The 15467-nt window shown below is 38.9% G+C and overlaps 1 protein-coding gene across 1 annotated transcript in view; it reads right to left on the reverse strand.

Annotated features, from left to right (window-relative positions):
• Positions 1-8859: 8859 nt before the first annotated feature.
• LOC124175105 (LIM domain transcription factor LMO4.1) overlaps positions 8860-15467 on the reverse strand; it is a 31989-nt gene continuing 25381 nt past the window's right edge. The window contains exons 3-4 of the mRNA XM_046555004.1: positions 11141-11284; positions 8860-10389 (exon numbers count right to left, since the gene is read on the reverse strand). Of these exons, the coding sequence (XP_046410960.1) occupies positions 10245-10389; positions 11141-11284 (289 nt within the window). The 3' untranslated portion in view covers positions 8860-10244. The remainder of the gene's footprint in view (positions 10390-11140; positions 11285-15467) is intronic.

Consider the following 15467-nt stretch of genomic DNA (forward strand, 5'->3'; position numbering starts at 1 on the left):
GAATGAGAGGCTAGAAGGAGACAGAGATAGTCCATTACGATATTAATTATTTACGTTAAAAATACGCAGCACGCTGCTTGGGAGATCTCATCTTTAATTAAATCTACCGCATTGACTAACCGGGAGGTGGGCTGATTTCGTTTCAGTTGACGTTAACAGTGGAAAGACGAGGCGACGTTTGATACCGATTACTTGTCCGCGATGTATATACGGTGTACAATAACAAGTTTGCCAGGCGCCTGAAAGACTCGGAGGATCGGTCAATCTAAACGTTATAATTTTCACCGAGGCCTAGGAAATTGCGTCTACGACTAATCGGATGGTGAAGAAAAACCACCGCAGAATCCAATCGCTTTTTTTCATTTCTTTTTCAATACAGGGGATGAGTGGAGGAGGAAGAGAAATCAGAAAACGCAGGTTTGAGGTAAATAAAAAAGGCGTGAAAAATTGTTTCAAACAGTTGTTTAAACATTGATTTTTCCCGAATATTACTTAAAGTGACTTTTAAGCAGTACTGTACGACAATTGTACACTGAAAGAAATTTTAATGCACCGTTTGCTTTTCCGCGCACAAAAAAGTACAATAAAATATACCACTTTAGGGATAATCGCGGTACAGTCGTGAGAAGTACAATAGTGAGTAACGAAATGCACAACATTCATAACAATGTTTCAAAGATCATATAGTAATTCTTGCTTGTCAAGATAATATTAATATATATAGAAATAGTATAATGTCCTATTATTCTAGGAATGTTCACGATTCTACCTCGTTCGTCCCTAAAATGCTATGCGGAAAATCAAATATCGCAACAAAATTTCTTTCAGTGTAGGAAAATTTAATTGAAAATTGTTGACTTGTGCGTAGAACCCTTATTCCAAATACTGAGTATCATACGTGAAGTGAATTCAAATCTGGCTTTGAGTAACCGTAAGATAAATTTGTTTACGTTCCTCATTTCACTTACATATATTATATGTGTATAAAAGAGCAGAAAAATATTATACCTCGAAGCAATGTTCAGTTTCTTGGCATGTATTTCGAAATACTGTGCAATGTATTCAAGCAGAGAAGAAAGCAACGCTGCAGTACGTATTTGCGGAGCAGTGAGTTCAAGTCCTGTTTGGTAAGTCTCTGAAATAAATCGGTAAGCCGGTTGATTCGGACCGTTTTTCTTACGCCAAGCCACGTTTCATCCTTGACACGGTTGACGATGAGCTTTTCGATATACATTCAACACGGCTCAATGCCGTGACGGAAAATTTGGTAGAAAACAGAAAATGTACGTTACAGCGAAGGATGATCGAATCTGGTATTGCATCTAGCTTTTCAATCGCAGAGACATTAGAAAAATGTGTTATTCGTGTTAATTTTCGGAAAGGACGGAGACGCGCAGGAATTACGTTACACCTTGTATCTGTACGTGCGGAAAATTTGAACTGTCGTTGATATTAACGATCCGAGTGTAGGCAAAGTGAATTTAATTAATTGCATAGCTTCCGGGGAGTATCAGGCCAGGACAGGGTTAGACCTCTAATCGGATCGGATACATATTGTTAGTAACCCCCTTCAGGGAGCCCCATCCAAGAATTAATTATGGCATTCCACGTTAGCTCGAGAATTAATTACGTCCAGAAGTTGGACGTTGGAAGGCGTTAGAAATCAGGGCAGCAGCTCGTAGGACCGCTGAGAGAGGGGAAGCGTCGAGGGGGGGTAAGCAGGGGCGAGGAGGAGCAAGGGGTTGTTCGTAAGCGACGTCTTGACGGATAGAAGGTCGACGCCGTCGACGCCGTCGACGCGGCGATACGCATTTGTTTCGAGGTAGCCAAAACTTTCCTCCAGGCAGGAGGAAACTATTGTACAGGTATGCCGGCAGCGCCGCGCGCGTACAACCAAAGTTAAGCGCTGTTTAAGCCAAGCATTATTGTTGTACGCGAGCGAGAGGCTCAACTTTCTTTTCCCCGTGTGTGTATAACACGCAACCTCCGTAAATACCCGGATACCTTCGTGCTTGATCCAAGTGCTTAAGTACGGTGTACCGTGCGTAGCCGCCACTTCGCCATACCGCGACACACCGACCCCTTGATCGGTGGTACGCAGACGCAGCCCGCGTACAAATGTGTTGCTTTTGAGTTAGCTCGAGCGAGTGACGTGAGTAACGATGTGTCCCCCACCGTCGGGAGACCCGTCGACGACTGACGGAACGCTTTAACGGGATGCTGTAGTCAGTTCTTGCCGACTGCGTTGAATGGCTTCTGTTTTGGCTAATATCAGAGGCTGCGAATCGCGTTGGAGTAAAAAAAAAAAAAAAAAAAAAAAAAACAAGATAGCGCAACCGAATTCTACAATCAATTCTGAACAAGAACACACCGATGCATTTTGATTTCTGAAATTTTTTTTCAGAAGCACGCAGACGATGCAGCGATGGCATAATGAAATCGAGATGGATGCTTCGCGCACCCTTGCAATTAGATTTTGGATCTATAATTTTTTGCAGGCTTCATCGATTACCCTATGTAATTACACAAGGAACAAAATTACGGCGAGAATTTCTTAAAATCAGTCACGATTTCGCCACTGACGAAATACCAAAAGCTGAGACTTAGCATCGCGAAATTCGCTTGGATTCACTGAGAGCACGCATGTCGCACACTTCGCACACTCTCAAGTTTGCCGCATCTTCGAAGAAGACTGCAGCGAATGTCCGATTATAATAAGATATAAAAAAAGCGACTAGGACGCAGACGCCTACTGCTTGCCCGGATATTCCAGCCATCTTGATTCTTCTCGTTGGGCTTTGAGGGTTGGTAAATAGCCCGAATCGCGGTGTATCGCGTTATTCAAAGCGTCCTGCTCCAGAGACCGACGACGACGAGCTCGTTAGGAGTGGATTTAAGAGAGGAGGACAGGAAGAGCGAGCAAATGATAACGAAGAACGATACCCAGGAAGCAGAGAGCATCCGCTCGGCTCAGCTTATTGCGATGATCGCGAACAACCAAATACGAATTTTTTTTTTTTTGTAAGAAACGTCACCTTTGCTATTGTAGATTGGTAAACGATTGACAACGATAAGTTTCCCATCGTTCGTGGGATTATAAATAAGATATGCTACACAGATCTGACCACTAACCGGAACTCGGCTGCCGGTATATAGATACTCTTTCGAATCGGAAATTAATCTTTCGCATAGAAAAGAAAGGATTAACAAGTGAAATCTAGGAACAATCGTTATGATCTTATATTCAACGGTGATAATAATTTGTTGATCCTTGGAAATGCAGATTGCAATAATTGGCAAGCAAACGGGCAGGGAATCTGTTGTTTATTTTTGAATTTATTGAAAAGGTAAGGTACTCGAATGAATCTCTATCGGATGGGAATATTTTTAGCTAATTAGGAGGCAGTGGGAAATATATATGCGGTTTGAGTGTGGCGAAGTATATAGGAATATACGCGAAAATTTTGCTTCGGGGCTCGCAAAATTCCCTCCGCATCGTTCAGCTGTATTAATACGTCGGGCCACCAGGACTAATCACAATATATACTTTATCGTTCTCGGACGCGCTAATTAGACGCTCCGTAAATCAGACCTCGGACTAAAGCGTTAATTAACTCAGCTTCAAGTCGCTCGCTCGCTCGCCAGCTCGCTAGCCCGTTCCTCACTCCCTCTCCCTCTCCCACTCCCTCTCACAGTAGATATATACGTACATATATACCGTATTTGTACTATACAATACGGGTCGTGAGTTCCCCTCCGAATGCCAAATAAATACGTCTACAGGGTGTTTTGCAAACGTTATTTGAATATCCTATGGATTTCGGTGTAAGTTGAATCCAGTCAGTAATGTTTGATTTGACAACGCTAATCGTTATTGTTCTAATCACGACTTCGCTCATCTTCGTGTACTTTCAGCTCTACAGTTTATAATCTTGCATTGAATTGAAAAAATACTCGTTCCTAGGTACTTTTTTGAATTCAATGCGAATCTCCTTTCCGTCGGTTAGTACTTTTTTCTTCTTCTTCTTCTTCCTCGGTGGCTATTCGAGGTGTACCTATACCGATTATGCAGAAAGCGACACGGGTATTCGAACGTAATAAAATCATTGCCTGATGATCAGAGGGTTAACGAGCTCCAGTCAACTCGAATACATATTCCAAGGGGTGGCTGGTCCACCTCCGGGTAGTCTGAGAAATTGAAAAGGAAGTGCGGCCGGTTGTAAATATTGGTTAATCACAGTGAGGAGGACATCGCGCTAATTGTCAGGCAAACAGATTGCCCGAGATGAGAGAGAGAGGGAGAGAGGAAGAGAGAGCGAGAAAGAGAGAGAGAGAGAGAGAGAGAGAGAGAGAGAGAGAGAGAGAGAGTGAGAGAGACTTGGTATTCACCACACGTACCTTGTATACATATACTGTCGCACACCGCCGACTCACGAACCATTAGTATGTATATGCAATATAATGCATCCACGTACAAGTCTGAATATAGAAATACGACTGTCGCGAGAAAATTATCTTACACACTTGTTGCGAAATATACTATTCCACAACGCCTCTTCTCCATGATATGCCAAACTTCTAGTTCCGGTTCTTAAAATAATTTTCAATCGGTAAAAAACTACACTCAACCTGCTTCAGCAGCATTCCGAAACTCTATAACAAGTACCTATTTGATATTCGAGGTGTTGAACGGAAATTCGTGAATGTAATCCAGACAGCAAAAGCACCCTCTGTATTTAATGACCCTTGCACGTCTAAGCCTCAACAAAGTTTGTATTTTTCCGTGTATCCACTGATTTGGTCGCTGAATTACAGAGACATAAAAATGAGGTGGATTTCCGTCGCTGCATTTCTCTTTTTTCCGAATAGTTTTTTTTTCCACGAAATTTTAAATATATCAAATATCCCATAGAGCGGAATCATTAAGTACGTAGCCGAATTTTATGCTATTCAAAATCTGGAAGTTTAACAATGGTTAGACAACGATTGGATAGGGGGGAATGGAGTGCCGGTAGTTTAGGTTACGTTAGGATCCACCCAAACAGCTTCTACAGTTTTCGTGTATATTACAGGATCATTCGCACAATTAACGAAAGCAACCATATGTAATATAAAAAATGTGGATGTAAAAATTTGTAACTTGTTCGTTTTTTTTTTTTTTTCCTTCTTATATATATATAATATTCCAATTTTCATATTTTTAAAATTTTTTTATTAATTAATTAACTTGTGGTGTAATATATTTTACAAGAGGCCGGAGAATGGAAACCCCCGTGCCCGACTTCGAAATCGAGATATATTTATATATTTATATATATATACATGATATATGCGCATGTGTATCCGTGTATATATATATAGATACAATGTATTTTATGTTTGTGTACGTTTGTGTGTGTGTATATGTACGCTGTGTGCGAATCAAAGAGAGAACGAAATAAATCAAATTGAAAATTGAATTTAAAAAAAAACAGATAAAAAGTTTAATTGCATGTAGGTTATGCCGGTTTTTTTTTCAATAATCTCTGTATAATTAATTTATTCTCACTGCATCGTGTTCTGTTCGTATATATTCGTGTCCTTCGTCTTTTGCGATGAATGCAATCGTGACTGGTAATTTATTTCATTACCGTACAGGTATATTTCATCCGTATTACAATAGCGTCTTTCATTCGACGATTTGTTGTTTGTTTATGTTCAACTATTTATGCAAGATTTTACAATGCATTCAGATTTATATCGATATGATCATTTATTCTCAAATTGATTCAAGGATAACTCGTCGGGTTGACGTTGGCCGCTGGGTAACCATTAATAATAATAATTATGATAGTAATAATGATGCTAATAGTAATAAAAATAATAATAATAAGAAAAATAATAATAATAATAATAATAATAATAGCAATAATCGTAATAATGAATTATTTAATTAATGAAATAATTAATCGTAAATAACCATTTATATCACACAAATTTTAACAATATACAAAACGTACCTATGTACACTTTAAATTACACTTTTTTTCCCCCTTTTCTTTCACCTACGTAAATCCTCACTAGTTTTCTCCCGAGAAGGATGTACGATCCTGCGCAGGTATTTTGTTATAATAGAAATAATAGATTAATTCTTTGCCGAAACTCGCTGACGTGAGAAGAAAATAATAATTATTATATAATAATAATTTCGTAATCTTTGTAAAGACATTTCTGTTATTCGTTTTCAACTTTCCGTTCAACTGCGTCTTTTCTGACAGTTTTGCCCATCTTAATCCAAATTCAGCGTCTTCTTACTGTTTTTCTTTCTAATTGTCTTTCAATAACTTTCGCTTGTCTCTCTATTAGCTCCTGTTGCACCCAATCGAATTCGAACTGTACAAAAAGGGTAAAATGAAGAAACGCCTCCGGGTGGCTATGATCTATATTTGAGAAGCAATCGGGTGCGGTGGTAATTTTTTTTTTTTATTCGATACTTTTTATCTGATACCGCTCGAACAATGACAAATACCGTGTGGTGCGCAGGTATAGCAGCACAAGTATTGATAGTAGTAGTAGTAGTAGTAGTAGGAGTAGTAGTAGCAGTAGTAGTAGTAGTAGTAGTAGTGGTAGTAGTGGTAGCAGCATGTATGTATGTATAATCGTCGTAACGGGTGAATGATAACGAGATTAATAAATTCAACTACAACGAAATAATTAGCGAGTACCTAACAAACAGCCGTATCGTATAATAACAGTTCACATTTAAGATTTATTGAGCTTCGAAGACGATTGATTCGATGCTGTTTCTTATTTGTTTTTTGTCCATCACTCCTCATTCGGTTTTCGTAGTTTTACGAATAGAAAACCCGATTACAAAGAATTTGGAGTAAAAAATGAAACCGCAGCAGCAGAACATAGAGAGAATTCTCCATTTTGTCATAGAAAACTGTAGGCAAAGGGTGAAGGTCCGCGAATTCGATTAGTTGCGAAGAAAATCACGTAGAATTCATACGGAAAAAAAATTAAAGTAGAATTAATCAAATGAAAAACAGCATTGATTCAAAGCGTTGTATAAATATATCGTGAGAATTTGGTAATTTAATATGTAGATTATACAATTATGATACATTTATTGCAGATGCTCGAGACCCTGTCACTTTGTTTTTCTTTCGTATTTACTTTTTTTTTTTTGTATGTTTCAATTTAAATTTTTGTCCCTTCTTTTCAACTTTTTGGTTTTGTTTTACAGAGACGTCACCGCGTTCATAATGGTATCTTATCCTTCCTTCTCTTTAGAGTTTATATTCGTAACTCGCATGCACGCGTTCACCTTCTCTCTTTCTCTCTCCCTCTCTTTCCCTCGCCCTTTGCCGCTTTATTTATACCCAGCTGTCTCTTTCTCACGGTAAATCAAAGTACAGTATTACGTTAGGATAGTAATAGGCATAGTATGTCATGGATCAGTGCTAGTATTTTTTTCTTTCTCTTTTTTTCTTAAATACTTTATACAATACAACAACCTAGGTAGGTAAACGTTTTATTCTTTAATTTGTTCGTTTCATTAAAATCTTATATAATATTATATAAGATCATTTATTTAATAATTTATTGCTTATACGACAAATTCATTCACGTGTTTTTTCTTTTTACTCTGTATGGTTTTTTGTGTTATCTCCTCTCTTTCTCTTTTCTCTCTCTTAAACCAGACAAATAACCGTCTTATACATATTATTATTAATATTTACACATTAAAAACGGTGAAACGTATATCGTACATATTGCGTTCAAATACTGTCTGGAAAATATAGCGCGGGAATACTATCTTATCGCTGCATTCGAACTTTCAAGCTTCTTCGTTGCAATATCGCGTAGAAAAAGATGTTGGGGAAAAAAACTGAGTAACACGATCGAAATTCCGTACGAAATATGATACAAAATTGATAAGCTACTAAATCGATAATAACACGAGAAGGATGAAAGAATAATCTAACGAAAAATTGATGAAGGTCAACGACTGTACATAAATATATTTTTTTATTTTTCCGAAAGCAAATCATAAACTCACTTGTTGACGTACAACTCGTCGCAACGGAGAGAAAGGGTTCGTTAGGGGGTTCTTTCGACGAGGTGAATTGGCAAGAATAAAAAAGGATTAACCGCACCAGAAGATGAAACAAGAGATACTTAACGAACTTATAGGTCGACACAGATTCAGCCAAACGAAGTAAGGGTGGACTCCCCGCGTCGTAGAAAAAGGGCTCGGTAATTTTGAAAGACGTATAATTTTCTAAAGGCACGCGGAACCGAAAAATTGAAATTACGAGTGAGATAAAAAAAAAAAGGTAGGAAAAACAGTCAAAGAAATTGGCGGGCACTTAATTAACGAAAAAAGAATAAATTAGGTAACAAATTTTTCGTCTTATTATTCTTCTTGTTATTAATATTACTATTTTCTTTCTTTTTCGTTTTTTTTTTTTTTTTTTTTCTTTCAACGTTAAACAAGAAAACGCTGCGCGTAACAACCCTTTGAGCAAAGATTACAGATCTGAGACTATATACAATGCATATATACGGTACGTATACATACGTATATATATTGTTGCTGTACAGATAGTTAATAATTTCCTTCCTGCGGTGTGTAATAATTATATACGTGTACATTTACGCGCGTAACGATACGGTGTAAGTATTCAGTAGTACCTAGGTAATATGTACAGACACAGTTGTAATATTTATAAGTACATTCGTGATTTTCGAATAAAAATATATATGATGTATATAGAAATATGTTTAGATCGCCATGCAGAGATTTTCGAGGTTTACATAATTTCATTTGTTCATTCATTTCTGCTTCTTTTTTTGTTCGTTTTCAGTTGTTTGTTTGTTTTTTTTTTTTTTTTTTGCCTGTTTGCTTGTCTTTTTTTTTTTAGACTATTTAGTAACCTACCTTTGCATTTAATACGCAGCGAACGATGATAACTTTTCGTTCGCGCGGTTATAGAGAAATTGTGTGACAAATCATTCCTGCGCGATACCGCAAATAATCACGACACAACTTATACGGTACTCAGGATTCTTGACGCACGTTTATTTTTTCACAGTGACGTCATTAATTGATTAATTTACTGATTGATTGATTGATTGACTGATTGATTGATTTATCTATGTATTAAACTTTATTTTTACGTCTTTGACTGTTAATCGCAGTAGGTAAGTATATGAGTGAAATTATAATAATGAATCGGCGAGATTCGAAAAAGATGTGCATGCAACATGTAAATGACGAATTTTCTCTTGCTCTCTCTCTCTCTCTCTTTCTCTCTCTCTCTCTCACACTAACTCTCACCTTCTCTTTTGCACACGGTTATGTGGTGATCGCGATCAAACGAAAATTCCATTCAAAACAGGTTGAAAACACCTTCGGAAACAAGGAGAAGTCAACAAAACTCATTTATTTTTTGTATTGTAGTTTCTAAAGTTAGGAAAAGAGAGAGAAACACAAAATTGAACAGTTTTCTCCAATTTTTTTTCTCTTTCTTTCTTCCCCTCTTCTCACGCACCATATAAACGATCACGACGTTGCGATATATAACGGAAAAATATCAGTTCGTGATCACTGGTGTCACTGCATAATTTCACTTTGGTTTCTTACGATACGTTTTAAAATAGGATCGAAAACGGAGGGACGGGGGTTTGACAGAAAAAAAGAAGAAAAGCGAAATGGGAAAATTTCAAAATGAATGTTGATTTAAAAAGTGATACAAACAAAAAATAAAAAAAAAAAATCAAGACAAAACGAAACGGAAAAAAAAAAATGTATACGCAATATACCTTTGCACCATTGAACGGTTCAGTTTGATTAAATAAAATTAACGACGTCTTCAGTCACAGGGCTCGGACCAATGGCTCCATTCCCGATAAGTCGCGTGATGATGATGCTGGGCACCCGAAATACCCGGGTGATGATGAAGCGGGACAATCATTTGGTGATGGTGGTGGTGATGGTGGTGATGCTGCTGCTGTTGCTGCTGCTGCTGCTGTTGAAGCTGGTGCTGAAGGTGCTGATGATGGTGCTGGTGATTATGTTGACCAAAGTTGTTCTGAGGACCCGGCGGTGGCGGAGAGTAGGTCTCACCCCCGACTCCGACGCCTACGTCAACAACGTCTACCTGGTGCTGTAGGGGCTGTACAACCGTCGACGATGAGGTAGGTGTCGGCTGGACTGAGGCTTGGACCTTCTTAGGGCGACCGACCGGGTTGGCGGCTCAGTCTCTGCTTCTTCTCGGCCTCCCAACTTTTCCTTTCCTCACCGGGGCGCCGCCGTTACCGCTGGCGCCTACCCCGGCCGATTTCACCATTTTGTGCCAATCCGTTTCGCACACCGGCGCTCCGGACAGACCGAGGCCGTATCTGAAACCATTCGCAAGCCGATTCCCTTTTTAAAACGGGACGAAAAACAGTCACGCGGACCGCGAGAGTAACCGGTGTGGTCAATGACAATATTTCTCGGAACTTTCCGATGACTTTCCTTTACTTCAACCGGGCTTGTCAACTCAACTGTATCATTGTCACGCTTTTGCCATGTACAAAGTGCATACGAAGCCATACAAACATTTCGAAAAATTTTTTCTTCAAATAATTCATAGTCTCATTTCTTTCAAGTATTCTATTCTGTAACAAGAAACATTCGTGCACTCCGCCAATGCTGATAGAAACGACACGATGTCTGAGCGCGTGGACAGTTGGCGAACAACTTCCATTCATATTTGTCGTCAGCTTGGGTACTAACTGACAGCTTTCGATTATACGAAAGAAAATTCAATGTAGATCTTACATCTGTTGTGGTAAATATATGGACTGCGGTTTTTTGGAGTCAAATCTACATCAACTGTGGTAGATCCCACCTAAGCATGTTGTAATCCTTGTTATTGGTTTTGTAAATATTTCCAACAATTCCTGAATTTTTCTTACATAAAAATTTACCTCAATCGCCATGGACGTAATCTCAAAGTCCGCCCAATTCCAGATCAAATTTAAATCTTGACTCGCCACACCGCCGGACTCTTATCAATTCTATACGGTGATTCGATGGTGATCGTGATAATTTCCTGAATTTGCTTCAGAGCTATACAGACTGTTTGAATGTACGCTTGATGCTTACCTGTCACCGGAGAAAAGCTGCGTTCCGCATTTACTGCAGGTGAAACATTTCTGGTGAAAGACCGCGCCGCCGGCTCTCATGACGTAGTCACTGGCCGGTATCGTTTGCGAACATCCGGCACAGGCCCCGGTGCTTCCGAAGAGTCTGAAACATTAACAAAGCAGAACGGCACGAGTTAATAAGATGTCCCACGTTCGTCCGGTATTACGTGCGAACCGTTTGGATTTTGGCGCCGATATTTACGAGTGATAAGTTATAGATAGCGAATCGAGTGTGCGATGGTTGTTCAGGATAATACCGATTATAAGGTTATCGTAATTTAAGCAATTCGAATGAGCTCGTTAGGAACAACTTTGACACTTGATTCTACGCTCGGTGGATAATGACAGCTGTAATTCCCCTAAATGATTCGTTACTTTGTTAGAAGGAAAACAAGACTTGTACAGCAAGTCGTTAACCGAGCAGCCGTGCGTCTATGTGTGTGTGTTTGTGTGTCCACTAGTCAATGTGGTTATCAAGATCTGTTCCGAATGTGCTTGTACGTTTACGCAGTTTAATTGGCAGCTGGCCAAGTTATAACCCGAAGATCATTTTATTTGACTATATGACGGTTCACTGTGCAGAACCTCCTTCTCAACAACAATTATCATCCCCTGTAATTATGCATTTCGACCGTGCGTCAAGAAGCTGCCCGTTGAAAGGAATCCATCCCAAGAGTATTTAACAAACAACCAAAAAAAAATAAAAATAAATAAAAACGAACAAACTGCTTTTCAAAGTCAAGGCTGTAACGTGCTCGAGAAGCACAAGTCTCGATAAGCTGTTCCTGTGCAGATTAATTCTTGACGAATCGAATTGTCTTGGAATCTTTTGAAATATTAGATCAACGTTTGGTTTTCTACGTTGCGCCTGAAAATTGAGATACCATGTAACTTCGAAAGTTCTAAGCCAATCAATACACGGATTTTACCTCCGGTTTCCGTACCACGGACTGTTATCGTAATCGTTTGAGTAACAAGTTCTTTTTTCCGTCGCTAATATTCTCGGAATACGATATAACCAGCGTTGAGAAAATTTATAAGTCTAAAATAACGGACAACTTTTTGAAAAGTCTGGAGGGTTGGGGCGTGAAAATTTCATTCAAGAATTATATGATAACAAGATTTTCTCATCTCGCAGATTAACGAATTCGCTGAAACAATTTCATGGGATAAAATCTGAGCTGCAAGCGGGCACCTTTTGAAACGTGATAAAATCTGACTCCGTATAGAAACTAAGAAGGGTACACTTGGCTGGGTATAACCCGACTGGCGAGAATGAAGGCAAATCGCGAAAGGAAGTCTGTTGCCCGGTGGAGGAGGGTACAAGGCACGGGGGGTTGGGGATGACTAACTAAGAACTAACAACGCAGCCAGATTAAGCGAATAACTAAAACCAGTTCGCTACCATGCAGCGTCCCGGCTCGCGGACTAGACTATTTATACCTACAGCAGAAGCCAGGTAATGGGAGCGAGTAGGTATAAGGTATACATTATACGTATATACTCGTATACCACCGCCGCTGCACTTGTACAGAGTCAATAGACCCTGAAAGAGTTGGGTTTATCTTTTGGAAGTAAATTTCGAGACGCGCCCGAGATTCCACCTTATCGCCGTTTACTTTATTTTCAACCATTCTTACGTTTCATCTTATTTTCATCATACACACCTATACATCTATACATGTATACATGTTGTATACCGCGCGATGCAAATAGGACGTAAATTTTAACAGACCACCGTGAGGAAATTATTAAATTTCCGTTTCGCCCGTGGCGAATCTCAAATTTACGACTTGGAATGAAAGAAGGAAAAAAAAAAAAGAAAAAAATATCTTTCCTACAAAAGGCTTACAATTAGTCCGATAAGATCTGCATAGTTATCGGTGCACGTTCAATCCTTCCAAAAGCTCAACTGCCACTTTAGATTTCCCACTATTTCCCTAACAGAAACGACAGAGCTGTGACTATACACGCTTGGATGTGTAAATTGAGAGAAAAAAGTCGTTGATTCAAAACGAATGTTTGGTTATTACAACAATTTATACGTAGGACGAACTAAAATGAAAAATACTTCCGTTGACGACATTATTATTGAACACAATTACGAGTATATACAGTCGACGAAATATTCAGTTGCACGACCCGATTCATATAGTTAACATAAAATCATTTTTTTAATCTAAATATCCTACTTTTTGATACAACAAATGTTTGATCAATGCATGATCATGTTCGGTTGGTTTAACAAAATCTCAGTTAACGGAACTGAATATTTAGTTGCAAAAATCACAGCAAGGTAGAAGCAACTGGACGTTCAGTTTATACGAGTTTATTACTTCAATCATTAATTGAAACAACTTATTTGTTGACTGTAGTCTCATATCGTTTGAATAAACAAATGCTCAGGTTATAAACATACAATTGACACGTACATTTGAATCAAGAAAAATATTTGCAGTTCGTCGAATTTTATTTGCCGACTTGGATCATCGAAACAACAACAAACCTACAAGATGTAGATTTGTTTAGACTTAATTTGTTTCTTTCGATAATCAAAAGTTCCTGACAAAAGTCAAGCTTGGTTCATTCGACTATACGTATTCAACGATGTATAAATTCGAACGGAATTAATAAGAATCACTTAGTTTACTAAATCACACGTAGGGGTTGATTCCAGAGGATCAAATTTGGTTCCGTGGAATAACGAATTTTTTTACGACAAAAAAAAAAAAAAAAAAAATATTTCGTTAAAGCAATTACACGCATTCAACCGCAGGTAACCCTTTATTCAACCGGATCATTGAGTTGACATAACTAAATATTTTTTGGAGCTGTAAAATTTTCAATGAAATCAACCCGCATAATTCAAATAACTCCTTCGGTTGATTTGACCCGACAGAATTTAGTACGTTAACTACGGTATATTCAGTTTCCCAAAATAATGATCGAAGCAACAATTTTTCATCAAACTTGACCGATACGATTGATTTAACGACTTTTATCTCTCCGTGACAGGTAAGCGTACCGAAGAAGGCTGATTGCGAGTGTGTGTTTACCGAACATACCCCATATAAGCGAGTTCGCGTTTATACGGTGCGTATAGAGCGCGTATTATGTTATATACACCTATAACCCGAGGACGCGTGATAATTTATTTTATCAGGAATGTGAAAGGCACCATGCACACCGGGTAAAGGTTGCAGCGGTTGATTGGATCCCCGATATCTTGTTATTAATTTAATTACTTTCCGACAGTTCCTATAATTAAATTCCCAATTTATCTATCCGCTGATCTACGGATCTATACGGTTTCGACGATTCCGATTATATCCACAAGTTTTCTACACCCGCCGCGCGTTGCTCGCGACGTTTAATTAACAACTCTCTTCATCCGATATCAAAATAACGGTAATAAAAAATAACACTTACAACTCCAAGTTCTAACCGAGCTACGTCTACACCGTACACAAATATACGTAAATTTGTTCACACGCGTGTAACAAGTCATCCAGATTTAACTTCGATTAATCCGAATATCATCCAAATTAGTTATCAAATACATCCAACGAACTCACTTTGGCCGCGTAACGCACGCAAATTAATCGCATCGCGCGTATGACTTGTATACATGCAAATTACACACTCGGGCCAAGATTTCGCCACAATTTATACAGAGTCGTGTTCCACTGCACGAGCAATACGTCGTTGCAGGTAGAACGTAACGTGTGTTCACAATCATTCGGCGTAGGTATTCGGCCAATTCGAAATAATGGGCAGCGGGGGGGTCGGCGGGGGTGGAGTTTTCCTAAACGCAAGCGCAAGCTGGTCGAGAGAGGCCGCAAGGTGGTTGGAGATATATCAACGTTTGTGTTTCGAGTTCAGGTATTTAATTAGAACGCGTTGATTGGATTACCAATTAACGCGGCGCGGCTTCAGACGTTCGTTGGTTATTAAGACCGGCGATGCGGTTCATTCTATTGACTGACTCGCGGGTTAATGGCTCTAATGACAAAACCATCCGATACATCAGTCTTAAACACGTTACATTACGTGTATCGATCGTTCACGTTGTATGTACGAACCGGTTTTTCGATCCGTCGACAAATATCATCACTCTGTATCCAATTGTCCTGGGTGTCTGTAAAGGAGAAATCGTCTCTCTGACGCTCTCGACATGCCGTTAAACACCTCTCAAATTCCACGTAATCGTACAAAACTGGTTTGCTCGTAATTTAAATTCATATTTTCTGAGAAATTAGAAATTAGCAGTTTGTTCCGAAAAATTT

This window comes from Neodiprion fabricii, chromosome 2 (genome assembly GCF_021155785.1).
Source record: "Neodiprion fabricii isolate iyNeoFabr1 chromosome 2, iyNeoFabr1.1, whole genome shotgun sequence".
In the NCBI taxonomy this organism is placed as follows: domain Eukaryota; kingdom Metazoa; phylum Arthropoda; class Insecta; order Hymenoptera; family Diprionidae; genus Neodiprion; species Neodiprion fabricii.